This window comes from Toxorhynchites rutilus, chromosome 3 (genome assembly GCF_029784135.1).
Source record: "Toxorhynchites rutilus septentrionalis strain SRP chromosome 3, ASM2978413v1, whole genome shotgun sequence".
Classification (NCBI taxonomy): domain Eukaryota; kingdom Metazoa; phylum Arthropoda; class Insecta; order Diptera; family Culicidae; genus Toxorhynchites; species Toxorhynchites rutilus.
The window spans coordinates 98,441,031-98,457,741 of record NC_073746.1 but is presented as its reverse complement, the minus strand read 5'-3'; the positions used below and the strand labels follow the sequence as shown (position 1 = coordinate 98,457,741).

Below are 16,711 nucleotides of genomic sequence, written 5' to 3'. Positions count from 1 at the left end.
TCAAAGGCCCCCTTTATGTCCAAGAATACTGAAGCCATTTGTTTTTTTTCGGCGTAAGCCATTTGAATTTCTGAAGAAAGCAACGCAAGACAATCATTCGTCCCCTTGCCCCTGCGGAACCCATATTGTGTATCTGAGAGTAGGCCATTCGTTTCGACCCATCGATCAAGGCGAAACAAGATCATTTTCTCCAACAATTTCCGTATACAAGACAGCATTGCTATTGGACGGTACGAATTGAAGTCGGATGCGGGTTTTCCGGGTTTTTGAATAGCTATAATTCGCACTTGTCTCCAATCATCTGGAACAATATTATGCTCCAGAAACCGATTGAATAAATTCAACAAGCGATGTTTCGCCACATCAGGGAGGTTTTTTAACAAGTTGAACTTAATTCTATCCGTTCCTGGAGCCGAATTGTTACAAGAAAGGAGAGCAAGAGAGAATTCTACCATCGAAAACTCGGAATCAAGATCGCACCTATCTTGTGGTATATCTCGAACAATTTTTTGCACAGGAACGGAATCGGGACAAACCTTCCGTGCAAAATTAAAAATCCATCGATGTGAATATTCTTCGCTTTCATTCGATGAAGAGCGATTTCTCATGTTTCGAGCCACTTTCCATAATTTTTTCATTGACGTTTCTCGTGACAAACCTCCCACGAAATTTCGCCAATAAGCACGTTTTTTCCCTTTGATCAAGTTTTTAAATTGATTTTCAAGGTCCAAATACGTTTGAAAATTCTCAATGGTTCCACGTTTCCGAAAAGCTTTAAATGCGTTCGATTTATCCTGATAAAGCTTGGAACATTGGCTATCCCACCATGGATTGGGAGGCCTTTGACGAAAAGTGGAGCCTGGGATGGGTTTCGTTTGAGCGCGAACCGCGCTGTCATATATCAAACGAGAAAGGAAGTTATACTCCTCCAATGGAGGCAAACCATCTCTGGAATTGATGGCTAGAGCAATCGCGTCCGCATATTTTTTCCAGTCAATGTGTCTTGTGAGGTCATATGCCATGTTTATAGATTCAGAAGAATTCGAACCAATGGTGATGGAAATTTTGATTGGCAAGTGATCACTACCGTTGGGGTCCTGGATTACATTCCACTTGCAATCTAACGATAGTGAATTCGAGCAAAGCGAGAGGTCAAGAGCACTTGGGTTAGCAGGAGGTTTAGGAACACGTGTTGTTTCCCCAGTATTCAAAACGGTCATATTGAAGCTGTTACAAAGGTCATATATCATCGATGAACGATTGTCGTCGTACTGTTCCCCCCAGGCAGTTCCGTGAGAGTTGAAGTCTCCCAAGATCAATCGTGGCTCAGGAAGGAGTGAGCACATGTCAACAAGTTGCTTGCGGCTAACCGCAGCTCTCGGAGGCCAATACAAGCTGACAATACAAAGGTCTTTGCCTCTGATGTTTGCATGACAAGCAACAGCTTCGATCCCCCCAATAGGTGGAAGGTCAATTCTAAAAAATGAGTGGCACTTATTGATCCCCAATAGCACCCCTCCGTATCTGTCAACACGGTCCAAGCGTATAATATTAAAATCGTGGAAAGAGATATCATCTCGCGAAGAAAGCCAAGTTTCGGACAGAGCAAAAACGTCACAATTGAAGTTATGAATTAAAAATTTGAATGTATCCAATTTAGGGATAAGACTACGACAATTCCACTGTAAAACAGTGATATCTCCGACCTCTCTATTTGAATTAGACATCAAGAGAGATAATCATTGCAAGGAGGGGCCATGTTTGCATCAATTGTTGCAAAATTGTCTTTAATACTGGAAGCATTGAAATGACAATGGTTCTGATGGAGTCGGAAACATTAAAACACTTGAAGATTTGGTCCAAAAGGACAGACAACTTTATAAATCCCGATTGGGGAGTTGAGCTGGACGGAAAAATAGGGACATTTGGGGTTTTTGATGTCCCCTCGAGTGCTGGGTCGTTCGAAGGTGAACTATTCCCACGGAAGCCAGGAGGAACCTGATTTTGCTTGTCCGCTGCACTCGATTTTTTAGGCATGCTAACAGGAGGTATAACCGGAGGGGCTTGTCCTTGAACTTTGGGAGTGGTCACATTTTTGCGCCGGGGATTCCCTTGGAAAATGAACGGTGTGCCCCCGTTAGCTGTGTCCGCTTCCATTTCGTCAACGGGTAACGTGGCGAAGACATTTTGTGTGATGATTGGTTGTTGTTGTTGGGCCAGTGGAGAAGCGCCCTTTAAAATATCCGCAAAAGTGCGTTTCGAGCGTTCCTTCAAAGAGCGCTTCTGTTTCTCCCAGCGACTCTTGTAAGTTTCACAAACTGAGAGCTCGTGTGGGGATCCCCCGCAATATGGACATTTATGCTCAGTCGCACTGCAGGATTTCCCCTCATGTTGCTCTCCGCAAGTGGCACAGCGCTCCTTGTTGGCACAATAATCTGAAGTGTGACCAACTGACTTGCATTTTTGGCAAGTCATGGGCTTTGGCACGAAGAGTCGCACAGGCAGTCTTAATTTGCCCACCATGACGTAGTCAGGGAGAGCGGAACCAGCAAAAGTTACTCGAAACGAGTCTGACGGCGTGAATTTAGTTTTTCCCTTTTCTTGGGATACTTTCCCTAGTTGACGGCTGTCCAAAATTTTAACGCCCACCAACGGGAGTCTTTTAAATTTACCAACTCCTTCCTTTATCATTTCACACGTCAGACCCGTTTCAGTTATCACCCCCGAGATTTCTACGTCATGGGAAGGCACGTAGACACGATACTCTAGGGAGAATCTCTCGTCGATCACAACTGCATTTGCGTGTTTCCGATCACTCACGACAACACGCAGTTTGTTCGGTCTAACCTTAGAGATTTCGACCACGGAGGAATAATATCTTGCCAGATCTTTCGAAACCTGAATGACATTGATGGATTTTCCGTTCGGTTTGGGCCGGAAAAAAACAACCCATGGGCCAGCTCCAGGTGAATCTTCTGGATAGACCTTGACACGAGGAGAGGAAGCAACTGAGGGGGAGGTCGAGGTCGATTGTTGAGCGGGAGCGGGATCAGTAGGGCTGGGAGGCAAGTTCGGGAGTTGAGCGGAAACGGGAGCGGGAGAAAGAGGGGGTGAAGAGGAAAGGTTTGCAAATTTTCTTGAGGGAGGCTTGTTGAGGTGAGTTAACTCTTCCTGTAAAGAGACATCTTCTGAGGGGGGAACGCGTTTAAGCGACTTCCCAGCACCCGTAGCTGGGGAGGAGGAGACAGTGGATTCGATATCCATGTCAACGCTTTCTTCCCCTTCTGCCATTTAAAATGGCAGATGTACACTTTCTTATAATTTTTGCAATTTTTTTTTATAATTCCTTAACCTAATAACCTTAACCTATTAATTTGAGTATACTTATTATGCACACCAGTGCGGATTATTTATAACGGTGCTGCGTGTTGATCGTTCGGTACAGCTGAACCCGTGTATCGCACCACGCGGTGATGATGTCGAAGACGGTGCTACGGCGATAACACACCAGCACTCAGCGCTCGCGTGCAGCGTTTCTTCCTCTCGCTTGTTGTGTCTGCTCCAATGAATTCACAGGGAATCCCGTTAGTGTCCAACACTCACTTCACCAGCCACGAAAATAACGGTATCACTTCAACGATGGACGATAACGATATAAAACCGTCCGGCGGCTTCGAGCTTAGGAAGACGAATGAGAAAGTCAATTGATTGATTCCTATTTGTACAAACATAATGTTTATAAAGGTTCTATATACATACAAAAATGGTGATTCCCCGGGCCGAACATTTTACTTTAATATTGTCCGCCATTTTTTATGGCAGTGATGAATCGTATATTTGTATGACAACAGACTTATTATGTTATTAGGTATTGCCTAATAACCTTGCATGTACAGTAAATTACCTCTAATTCGACATTTAGTTAATTGGACAGACTTGTAATGGGATACAAATAATAGGACTTTTCCATCTCTAATTGGATATTTTGTAAACATCGAGTTTGGTACCCGAAGTATGGCCCCAGATTGGAAGTCGCCACAAGACGTCGACATTGTACCACTATCATTGTGAATGTCCAATTACAGGCCAATCACCTCTAATGCGACACTGAGTAGTGTCTCGGTATGTCGAGGATTAGAGGTAACTTACTGTATATGCTATTTAGGCGCATCATATACCACCCAAAATATCAGATATTCGATGCTCTATATACGATAGTTATACGATTGAATGTTTGCTGGGATGGCATACTTGGCAGCTTGGTTTGTCAAGTTCATAATCTTTTGAGTTAAGTGCAATTGAATGACGAAGTTGAACTAATTTATTTTGTCACTATGTTTATCAGAACTCAAAAGACCGGCAAACAGATAATCTTTCGTTCTTAAAAGTTAAAAATAAAAAAGCAACTTTAACTTTCACTTTTCTTAAAACCGGAAATATTCTGACTTAAAAATAATTTTCAACGTAATATTCCAAACATACATGTATTTACAAGAATCTATATTAATTATCATAATTATTAAGAACGTTTTCCGCCATTCGTTTTTGGGTTGTCTGTAGTAAATCGTATATACGCATGACAATAGTTGTACTAGATGCATGTAGGAGTCGTATATTCATCCATCCAATCATCGTGAATACTGTTGCAAGTGGAAAATAAATGTGTGTTCATTGCTTATGACATTATGCATTATGACATAAATAACAACATAATACAGTAATTTAAATTTAATACGACATGCAGAGGCACCACTCAGTGTCGCTTTGGAGGCGATTTTGGCTTGTAATTGAACATTGGCGATGTGAGTGGTACAGTGTCGACGTCTGGTGGCAACTTTAATGTGGCGCCATAATTTGGTCCCCGAACTCGATGTTTACACAAATGTCCAATTAAACGTGTCACATTACAGGTCTGTTCAATAATCTAAACGTCGCATTAAATATAACTTACTGTATATAAACAATATTTATTCCCAGCTGTTTTGAGGCATCTCGCACAAATTGACAATATCATTCAGTTGTCAGTGAAAGTCGGTTCGATTTTAGAGTGTAAAAAAAGTTCACTGTTTACATAAAAGCAATCTCGAATCGGTCCCACTTTTTTGCTTGAAGTTACTATCCCCTGCTTACACGGTCAACTTTATTGACAATATGATGACATTTGAGAGCATAATGACAGCTGAACATGGCCGACGACGCAGAAATCCGGATTCTCTGATTTTCGAGCATCAATATCGTGACATTTCATATAGATGCATGATGTTGACGTTTTACCTCACGGACTTCCAGACTGAGTTGCCAGATATGCAAGCGCACATTTAATTTTTGTTAGTCTTTTTTGTGATTGCAATTAAAATTTATAAACTACTGAAATTGTAGGAATCATAAATGGAAGCTTTTGGTTTGGAAAACCGATACTTTGAATAGCAAAATACGGTACTTTTCACTATACAAATCAAAACTTCAAAGTAAACTGACAATGTGATGGTGAGAGAAACTTAACAACGTTTTAGGAATTTTTTAACGTTGAACTCGGTCATTCTTTGCGCTAGTGAGCGGGTTGTGTGTTTCTTCACACTCCGCTATAAAATTTGGAGAATGAGAAGATCTGGGAAAATCACAGATGAAAAAACATCATATGTTAATTCAAGCTACAGTAGAATCCCGATTATCCGCGGAATAGTCGGGCAAACTCACCGCGAATAACGAATTCGCGATGACCCATTAAAGGACAAAAAAATGCAAACACGAAAAGAGATGTTTCAACATAAAAACTATGTTCTATCAATACAAAAATCAATCAACTATCCATCTATAAGGTCGTGTACACCAGTGGCTAAATAATGTAAAAGCCATGACCACAACAAAAGAGCATGGGCCTACCACTCACTAACAAATTCCGGAAATACCTATTGATTTACTATGGAACTCGCAGTCACGAATAATCCGCAGGGCGGATCACCCGCTCGCGGATAATCGGGGTTCTACTGTCATAGTCTCATTTATGGAATAAAAACATTTGCTTGCAGATAAAATAACTTGCATATATTTTCGCAAACTAAAATAATCTGGCATCTCTGAAACTGAAACGAACAGTCTGTATTTGTGAAACGAATATTATGATGTATTTTTGAGAAGAAAAACCGAATTCTAAAGTGTAAATTATGAATGAAAATTAACTTTTACGAATCAAATTAGTATTCTATGTGAATGCAAATCACTTTTTTTCTGCAAGTGGTGAGAAAATCCCATACAAAAATTATGTCTGAAATTGACGTTATATTATAATAATACATTTTAGTAGGAATATCTGAAAATTCAGAGGAAGTAGGTTAAGTTAAGGTTAGGACTACGCGCTTCAACTAATTAAATAATACCAAGTAGATATTTTCATTCAAATTTTACCAATTGAAAAATGCCTTTTAGCCTTCTAATCTGATAGAGAATAGTTTGGATCCCAAACTCGAATGTCGCCACTAGCCATCGCGGATATTTTCGTTGTCTCGGGTTGAGGGCGATATTGACCGTGTAAGGTGGAAAAATATTGATTGAGGTTAGATCAGATGTTGAAAGCCTAGCTGTCACGATATTGAAGACACTTAAGGCTGATTTAGACGATACCAGTCAGCGCTCTAGTTGAAGTATCCAGTGAACAGAGAACAGACACTCTGTTCAAGTTACTTGTACCAGTATCGAACAAGTAATTTGCCTCTAACTTGAACAGAGTGTCTGTTCTCTGTTCACTGGATACTTCAACTAGAGCGCTGACTGGCATCGTCTAAATCAGCCTTTATTGTCAATCGGTTGATCGTGTAAGGTGCCAATAAGAAAATGTAAACAGTGAAATAATTGACAGATGGTTTACGCTCTAAAAATTGAACAGAATGTTGAGATGTCTCTAGAACGGTGGGAGACATCATATATAAGGTGGGTGGTTCGTACAGTAAGTTACATTTAATGCGACATTTTGCTAATTGGGCAGACCTGTAATGCGACACGTTTAATTGGACATTTTTACCTCTTACCTTTACAATTTTGTTCGATAGAAGCTGACGAATTCGAACGAAGCAAGTGGGAAGCAACACCAACACAATTATATGTAGTTGTTTACTTCTCACGATTGTATGCGTTTCGTGCAGCCTTAAGCGCGATTCACATACAACATCCACGTCACGTTGCGTCAATTATTCTTCCATGCAATTCCTATTGAAGCATTCACATACACCAGCAACTGCAAGTCGAAGTTGCCGTTGCCGGTGTATTTGAATGTTTGCATAAAAACTGTTTGGAAAGATAATTGACGCAACGTGACGGGACGGAACGCGAACGTGACGTGGATGTTGTATGTGAATCGCACTTTAAGGTAATATTATACTATCAGGCACGTAGCGTAACCGGCACGGCACGTTTCATGCAAGACAAATATTATTGCGTGTGTTTCAAATGTGTATGCGTATATATAGCGGAACTGATGGAGAATGATGAGCACTTCGTTATGTAACCTTGTAAAAAGGGAACGATATTATGTTCCCACCACTATTCGTTCTATGCACCTTGCGTGCGTTTATTCATTTCCGTTTGCCGTTACCATGACTGTATTTTTCTGACAGAATAAAACTAGCCTCGCTAAAGATCAGACGTGTTTTCTTTTTTCGTTCTGCTAGCCGAAAACTCCGTCCGTATTTTGCACTCCGGTTGCGCGTTCCTGCTGAGTGTTTCGTCCCTCAGGTTATGGGCCCAGGTCCCCGGGAGTGTTAATAAGTGGATTGTTTCGGTGGAAAGCTGGTTTTTCCGGGAAGTATCAGTGTTGAAGGTTCCTGAAGAAATTTTGACGTGGGACTACGTCTAACCGGAATATATGGAGGGTAAAATGAAAACCTAAACACAGAACATGCAGGAAAAAATGAAAGATTTCGAATGCTTATAGCTCGAACATTTCGTACTGGATAGGAGAGATGTTTGCATCACTTGATAGGGAATATTTCTACGCATCTATCGCAACTGGGTGCGATATATTACGCATTAGGGATCATTGAAACATTGCCCATCGACCACTATTTTATTTTTTCAGACAGTCTCAGCTCAATAGAGGCAATCCGCTCAATGAAAGTTGATAAACGCTCATCTTATTTCCTAACAAGAATAAGACAACTATTGAGTGTTTTGGTCGAAAAATTATTCAAGATTACCTTAGCATGGGTTCCCTCTCATTGCTCGATTCCGGGGAATGAGAAAGCGGACTCGCTAGCTAAGGTGGGCGCTTTAGAAGGCACACTTTTTGAAAGGCAAATTGCTTATAATGAATTTTTCCACATTCCTCGTCAGTATACGCTCGTAAGTTGGCAGCGCATGTGGAGTGAAGATGAGTTCGGTCGTTGGTTACACACGATTATCCCTAAGGTTTCGACGAAAGCTTGGTTTAAGGGATTGAATGTCGGTCGTGATTTCATTCGCGTGATATCTCGGCGTATGTCCAATCACTACAACCTAAACGCGCATCTCTATCGAATTGGGCTCGCAGCAAACAATCTTTGTGATTGTGGCGATGGCTACCACGACATCGAGCATATTGTCTGGTCGTGTATCCGGTTCCATGCTGCTCGCTCTCAGCTCTCTAGAGCACTGAGAGCAAAAGGCAGACAATCGGATATCCCCGTCCGAGATATCTTAGGTAGCCGTGATCCTGATCTTCTGCTTCATCTATACCTGTTCCTCAGAAACGCCGATGTCAACGTTTAATGATGTTTCCTTCTTTGTGTCCCTGTTTCGTATCCCTCCTATCCGATCTATAAACTTTTACTTAGTCGCGGCAATACATACACACACTCTTTACAGATACACGGGCCAAAGGTTGTGCAGTCCACTGATGATTCAACAAAAGCCAAAGGTTGTACCGCTCATGACAACTCTACACGAGCTGATGATTGCGCCGGCTAGTGACCATTCTATCCTGGATTCCTCGAGAAGACGCACCACGCTAGATATGGGGTACAGACTAGGGGGGCGTTGCTGATTAATGGTCAGCTGCATCCCAATAGGAAGTATCCCGTGTCGGGCACAGGTACAGAGCATTGGAGACAGCAACATCACAATTACGAAAACACTTGTAATACTAACCTCGAGCCAACCGCGAGTAATCGGTTACATATTACTAACATAGTTATAAGGCAAACATTGTCGAAATATTGAACTCCCGGCCCCGTCAGGTTGACGCCATATGAGCCTTAATAAAAATATATATTTTGGATAAAAAAAAAATAAAATCTATCGCAACTAACAAAATGTTGTTTTTCATTAGATAAACAATTGAATAACTGTAAAATATTAGGCGTTATCTAAACGCCCTAACTGCATCGTTTTGATTGGCCCGATTTACGGTTTCCCTAACACAGCCATCAAAACCAAGCAGCCTTGGGGAAATCGGCATTGCAAATACATGAAAGTAGGGGGACTTTTGTTCTCATCGAAAAATGTTCCCTAACACAGACTTCAAAACCAAGCAGCGAAATCGGCATTGCAAACACACGAAAGAGCCTAGAGGCGAATGAACTGAAAAGTTTAAACCCTCTTAAAGCCAAAAAGAAGAAGAAGAACACACGAAAGTAGGGGGAGTTTTTGTTCCCACCGAAATGTGTTCCCTAATAGAGATTTCTAAACCAAGGTGCCTGGAGAAATCGGTGTTTCAAATTCATGCAAGTCGGGGGTATTTCTGTTCGGACTGGAATGTGTTTCCCTAACACAGACTTCAAATCCATGGAGCGTGGGGAAATCGGCATTGCGAATTCATACAAATCGGGGGTATTTTTGTTCCGATTGAAATGTGCTTCCCTAACACAGACTTCAAAACCGAGGTTTCTGCGGAAATCGGCTCTGCAAATAAATGCAAACTGCGAGTACTTTTGTCCTCGCTTGCCTTTGTGCAGAGTGGAATATGTCTGTCCTAACATGATCTTCTAAACTTAGGACCCTGGGAAAATCGTGCAGACACTAGAAGCGAATGAACTTCCCACTTTCAAGCAAATTCGAGATTCGAGAAGTATGTACACTTTTGGGATGTAAACTTCAGAGGGAAATGTAAAATAAAATAAACGTTTGATAATTTTTTTTTGTCTTTATTGGAAAGATTTTCAGCCTTAGGCTGGTTCATCAAACGTTTGATAATTCTTCCGTACATATATTTTGTTCTAGTCATCATACCAAACGTAAAAGGTCCGTCATTAAATTTACTTGTAACGAAGAACAATCAATCACAATAAATGAATTGACTTCACATGGCATTTGTTCATTTTTTTCACTCACAGAACAAATATATTGAACTCAATTGAATTTGGAAACTGTTTCATTCAATCAAGAATTTAATCAATACAAACGAATGATTGCTAAGCTAAGGTAGTTCCACGTCAACCTTGCGGTTATATCATAGATATAACCCACTCATTTTTTGTTTTAATTTCGATTTGATAACGCGTGTAGTGAAAAATTGAAAATGACTGACGGCTGGAAAGCATCGTTTGCCAAACTCGGCAACGGAAATTATGCTTCTTGGAAATTCCGCATGCGATCCTTGCTGGAACGCGAGGATTTGTGGGATGCAATTATTAAGCGGAAGCCAGAAGAAATAGATCCAGAAATTGAACAATGGAAGAAAAGTGACACTAAAGCAAGAGCGACAATCGCTCTGTTTGTTGAAGACAGTCAGTTTCGATTTATCAAAAAGTACGAAACGGCTCACTAAATGTGGGAAAATTTGAGGGCTTATCACGAGAAAGCCACTATTGGAAACCAAGTGATGTTGTTGCAGCAGCTGTGTTCGAAGAATTTGTGCGAGGGCGGTGACGCGGAGAAGCATCTTGAAGAATTTGAGTGTTTGTTTGAGCGCCTCGACAATGCGGGAGTGGAACTCAGTGAATTATTGCGCATTATTATGATGTTGCGCAGTCTCCCTCAGTCGTACAGCAGCTTTGTGACGTCGTTAGAGAATCGACCGCAAGAAGATCTGACCATGGATCTAGTCATAGCTCGATTGCGTGACGAGTACCAGAAGCGGGTTGGTCATAGCAGACATCGTGACAGTGAGAAAGTGATGAAGGTTCACGAGAGAAGTGAGAAGAAATGTTTTTATTGTTTGAAACCAGGACACTTAAAGAAAAACTGTCGTAAATTTCTCGCTCAAAAGAGTGAAAGCACAAGTGAATCTTGTAAACCAGCGGGAACAAATTCGGGTGCTAAGCAGAAAGTGAAACAAGCCCAAACGGAGAATGGCGATAGTGTTTCATCGAAGCAGGTGGTAGCGGATAATGCGGCCTGTGGTAATATGTGTTTCGTGGCCGGTGATGTCATTCCTGGTGGGTGGACGATTGACAGTGGATGTACATGCCATATGACGAACGACCGCGATTTTTTCGCAGAATTCAATCGTGGTGTCGTCGTGGACGTGACCCTTGCGGACGGAACGAAAACAAAATCGACAGGAGCTGGAGGTGGTGTGATTATGGGCATGAATGCCAAGGGCGAGCGCATTGCCATCACGATGGAGAACGTGTTGTTGGTTCCCTCGTTGGAAGGCGGTTTGATCTCTGTTCGGAAACTCGCGATGAAAGGTTTAACTGTGCTGTTCGAAGGAAACGGTTGTGCAATCAAGAATGCCGATGATTCTATCGTTGCCGTTGGTGAATTGGTTGGTAACCAATATAAGTTGAAGCTGGCGGACCAGTGTTTGGCGGTAACGGGAAATCATGGTGTGAATTGCCAACACACATGACATCGGCGAATGGGCCATCGCGACATCAGTGTTGTGAATGCGATTGTTAGACAGAGGTTAGCCAGTGGAATAAAACTGGCGGATTGCGGAGAACGGATCGTGTGTGAGTGCTGTTTGAAGGGTAAGTTGGTACGAAAGCCCTTTCCTCAAGTTCTAGAGCGGAAGTCGAAACGGTCGTTGGACATTATACACACGGATCTCTGTGGTCCCATGGAGAATCCAACGCCAAGTGGTAACAGATATTTCGTCACACTAATTGACGATTTCAGTAGATTTTGCGTGGTGTTCCTTCTGAGGTCGAAGGATGAAGCAGCCGACTAGATTATGGAATATGTTCGATGGATGGAACATATTTTCGATAGGAAACCTTGTGTACTGCGTTCGGATGGAGGAGGAGAACATGTGGGTGAGAGGCTCCAGAAGTTTTGTAAAACGGAGGGTATTCAGCAGCAGTTCTCAACACCCTACTCACCGCAGTCAAACGGAGTAGCGGAGAGGATGAATCGGTCGTTGCAAGAAATGGCAAGCTGTATGCCTTTAGACGCTAATCTTCCCATGCGCTATTGGGGTGAAGCGGTTCTCACGGGCACATTTATTCAGAATCGGCTTCCATCCAGAGTTGTTGACAAGACAGCGTACGAGTTGTGGACGGGCATAAGCCGAACCTGAGTGATCTTAGAATCTTCGGATGTGAAGCGTATGTGCGTATACCTGATGCTAAACGTAAAAAGTTTGATCCTCGATCGAAGAAACTTGTTTCCGTGGGTTATTCAGGATGCCACAAAGGTTATCGTTTTCTTGATGTTCAAATAAACCGCATTATCATCAGTCGTGATACAGAATTCCTGGAACTCGCAAACGGCTCTGAGCAGCAGGAGGAGACTAGGTCGCTTCCGAATATGCCGCAGGAAGAGAGATGTGTTCCAGATGATCCAGTGACGGAGAGTGAAGAAGACCCCGTGATAGTGATTGAAGATAAAGAAGAAGAAGATCATACGCAAACAGAAGAGCATCATTCAGTGTATGAAGATGCAGAAGAAAGTGTCGAGAGTGATTTTCCTGGCCTGAACGGACTGAGTGTTGAACTAGATGTGCCAGACGAAACAGTATTGAGCCGCAATAATCGGCGAACGCGTGGTACGTTACCGAGACAAGGTGTATGTAAATCTTCGGAATAAATTCGATGTTACTTCGCTTGACTCTGTACGCCATTTTTTGGGATATGAGATTGGGAGAGAGGGAAGCAATTACACTCTAAAATTGTCAGCATACATCGATACCGTTCTGTGCAAGTATAATATGCAGAATTGTCGCCCCTCTAAGACCCCAGTAGATCCTGGGTACACATCAAGTAATGAAGACAGCCAACGATTCAATGATCGGACACTATATCGCAGCCTCGTAGGTGCGTTGTTGTACTTAGCCTTCAACGCTCGACCTGATCTTTCCTTGAATGTCGGAATGCTTGGGAGGAAAGTAAGTGAACCTATCCATATGGATTGGTGTGTAGCAAAGCGCGTGCTGCAATATCTAAGTGTTACGAAAGATTGGCGACTGAAATTCGGACCAGATGAAGGATGGTGCCTAAGAGGTTTCTCTGATTCGGACTGGGCCGTAGATCGTCGAACGAGAAGATCGACTACAGGGTTCATCTTTTTCTATGGAAGTGGTCCAATAAGCTGGATCATTAAGGGTCAAAGTTCCGTGGCTCTTTCGTCTCTTGAGGCAGATTATGACTCGATATTTTGTTAGTTAAACGTGATCAATTAGCTCATATGTTTCAAAGGTGGTTCAAATGTGTTATGTGAAGGAAAATACACTGAAACGAAATCCACATGAATTTGTTTTTTTTCGTCATTTTTTTATTCGATTCTTTTTTTTCGGAGAAGAGAGAAAATGTGTGGCATGCCCAGTTCTGCCTTCTGCCAGTTCTGTTCTGTGGGCATTGTCAGTTTAGCGATCAAGTGAGCTGGGCACCCGGCACATTTTCCGCCATCTTATCAGCAGGGAGTCAACGTTCGGCTTCGGGCGGTCTTTGATTATCCCGCGGACGCTCATTTGCACACAATAGCCATGCACTCCGCTTCGCAGGACGAGAGGGCTACGTTAGGCTGCTTCTGACGTTCCATGAGATCGCCCCTCCCTGCATCAAGAAAACGTAACCGGTCGTGGTCCGGTCATCCGCATCTCCTCCCCAATCGGCATCGCTGTAACTAACTATTTCCGCTGGACCGCTTGCCAAGTACTCTAATCTCTTCGTGGTTGTACCCTTAGTTGTAGCCTCGAAGTCCGTGAGGTAAAACGTCAACATCATAGATTTATATGAAATGTCACGATATTGATGATCGAAAATCAAAAAATCCGGATTTCTGCATCGTCGGCTGTGTTCAGCTGTCGTTATGCTCTCAAATGTCATCATATTGTTTTTTAGAGGTGAATGAACTGCAACGTTTAAAGCCTCTTAAAAACAATGAATCGAATCCAATCCCATTGTCAATAATATTGACCGTGTAAGGTCCGCTTGACTCCTGCTGCGACTTGCCATTTCGAAAATCGCGCGGGAGAGCCAGTGAGGTGTTTACACGCTTACAACCCGTACTGCGTTACCTTTGAATGAATCTTTGGCTTGTGTTTGTCAAGAATATAATTTGATTTGACAGAAACGTTTTGTTTGGGTCAATTGATTGTGTTTGGAGGTATACCGAAAACAAGCCTGGAAGGAACGGAAGAGCAATGTCCGTATTACAGATCGTTGATCAGCGGTGTCGTATATGTTCTAAAAATTCTACAAAAATAACTTCCCTCAGTGAAATCATAAATGGGAGAACACTGGCTGAAATGTTACGTTATTGTGTCACGATAGAGGTAATATAGATTTCAATGCAAAATGTCCAAAAAAATATATCTATGTACTATTGATTGTAGGTTTTTGAAGGCGATTACCTACCATTCCAATGTTGTGTAGATTGCAAGTCCGATCTAATTGTAGCGTATAATTTGGCGATACGTTGCAAGGAATCTGATGCTTTGTTTCGAAGTCAGCTTAGCGATAGTAAAGATGCTTTGCGGTGAGATACGATTGGAAATTAAAAATTATCGATAGTAATAATAGATTTTTTTTAGACTACTACCATATGAATTTAACAATGCGACAAATGCCAATCAACTAAAAACAGAGTTCAAGACGGAAACTGAATGTGTATATGTAGAGCCAGATCTTTATACATCAAACGATGAACAATCGAACATGTTGACATATGAGAAAAACGGAAGTTCATCAAATTTCAATAACGATGATGAAATCGGCGAGGGATATATGCAAGTGGATGATAGGGAAGACGATAATGAGACAAATCGAGAAAACAACGTGGATGACAGCGATGACGAAAGTGTATTCGAGAGGGAACTAAGGAGGTGTGTGAAAACAAAAACTTCGTCTTCTCCCAAACGATGCTGCAAATGCAAGACGCGTTTGGAAAATGTAGAGCAAGTTGAGCAACATTCTAAAATGCATATCATGTCAAGAATTACCGACGTACAAATAACAACAGTTCGACCATTTGAATGCTCAGTTTGCTTTAATCGGTATACTAAGAAGCGATTTCTACTCCGTCATCAACGAGAAATGTACATCGAGAAAAAATTTCAATGCGAGGAATGTGATAAAGAATTTCTCACAGAATCTCAACTTGCGAATCACAAAGAGTCTCATGATAAAGATAACAGTGACAGAAAGGAACAACTCACAAAATGCTGTGCATGTTACCAACAGTTCGAGTCCGAAGAATTGTTGAGAAAACATGCTGATGAAATCCATCTTCCAGAAAGTCAATCTTCAACAAACGATAATGAAAAAAAATTCATTTGTGACATCTGTCACCGCAGATACAAAACTAAACGGACATTGTTGGATCACAAATCAAAACCATATCGTAATGAGCAAAACATGTGTACCCAATGTGGTAAAATGTTTCGTGAAAAACGCTTTCTCATTGATCACGAACGTTTGCACCAAGGAGATCGTCCATTGGTATGTCCGGTTTGCTCGAAAACATTTGCCGTAAAGGACTCGTACAGAAAACATGTGAAGTCGCATTCCATTGAAAAGGATCGATTCAAATGTGAAATTTGTAGCAAAGGATTCAGGAAAAAGACGAACCTAAAAAGTCACTATATTACGCATAGGACGGATTATCGACCGATGAGCTGTAGTATTTGTTCGGCGTCATTCGCACGAAAGGCAACTCTCAAACTCCATATGAGGTTGCATACGGGCGAAAAACCACACAAGTGCAATATGTGTGATGCAAGCTTTGCATGTCCGAGCAATCTCAAACAACACATTATGGCACACGAGGGCATTAAACCGTACGCCTGTCACATATGCGGAAAGAGATATCCGAGACAGGACTATCTGCGCAGACATATGGTTTCGCATATCGCAAACAATTGAACAAAAATTACTACTGTCGTATCAATAAAGCAATTTTCCATCTTATTTTTATTTTAGTTATACTTCAGCCTTTTTTAATTATTTTCAGATTTCTACACCGAACAACACGCTTTGATCGTATACAGAGTGAAGAGCTCAAGAATACGCGTGTACCAAGGGTTGCCAATAATGGGCCCTATTAGAGAAATCGAATCGAAGATTCGATACAATCACTATCACTATTCGCGTTGAAGGCGGAATGGTATCGTCATCTGGATACGACATTAATTTGTATGAGGCCAACTATTCTCTATCGGATTAGTCGGCCCTAAAGCAATTTTAAATTGCTAAAATTTGTATGAGATTTTTTTTCTTGGCGTTGTTTATCTACTAGAAGTACGTTGTTAAACTATTTTCTATGAATTTTCAGATATTCTCACCAATATTACTATTATTTACTATTATGAAATATGCTATCATGGTGGACATAGTAGTGTGTTTTGTGCTGTTGTAAGTTA

At 41.6% G+C, this 16,711-nt stretch overlaps 1 protein-coding gene across 1 annotated transcript in view; it reads left to right on the top strand.

Moving 5' to 3' along the window:
• LOC129774756 (gastrula zinc finger protein XlCGF26.1-like) overlaps window positions 1-16,270 on the top strand; it is a 46,578-nt gene extending 30,308 nt beyond the window's left edge. The window contains exons 2-4 of the mRNA XM_055778697.1: window positions 14,422-14,626; window positions 14,687-14,829; window positions 14,885-16,270. Of these exons, the coding sequence (XP_055634672.1) occupies window positions 14,422-14,626; window positions 14,687-14,829; window positions 14,885-16,214 (1,678 nt within the window). The 3' untranslated portion in view covers window positions 16,215-16,270. The remainder of the gene's footprint in view (window positions 1-14,421; window positions 14,627-14,686; window positions 14,830-14,884) is intronic.
• Window positions 16,271-16,711: the final 441 nt, after the last annotated feature.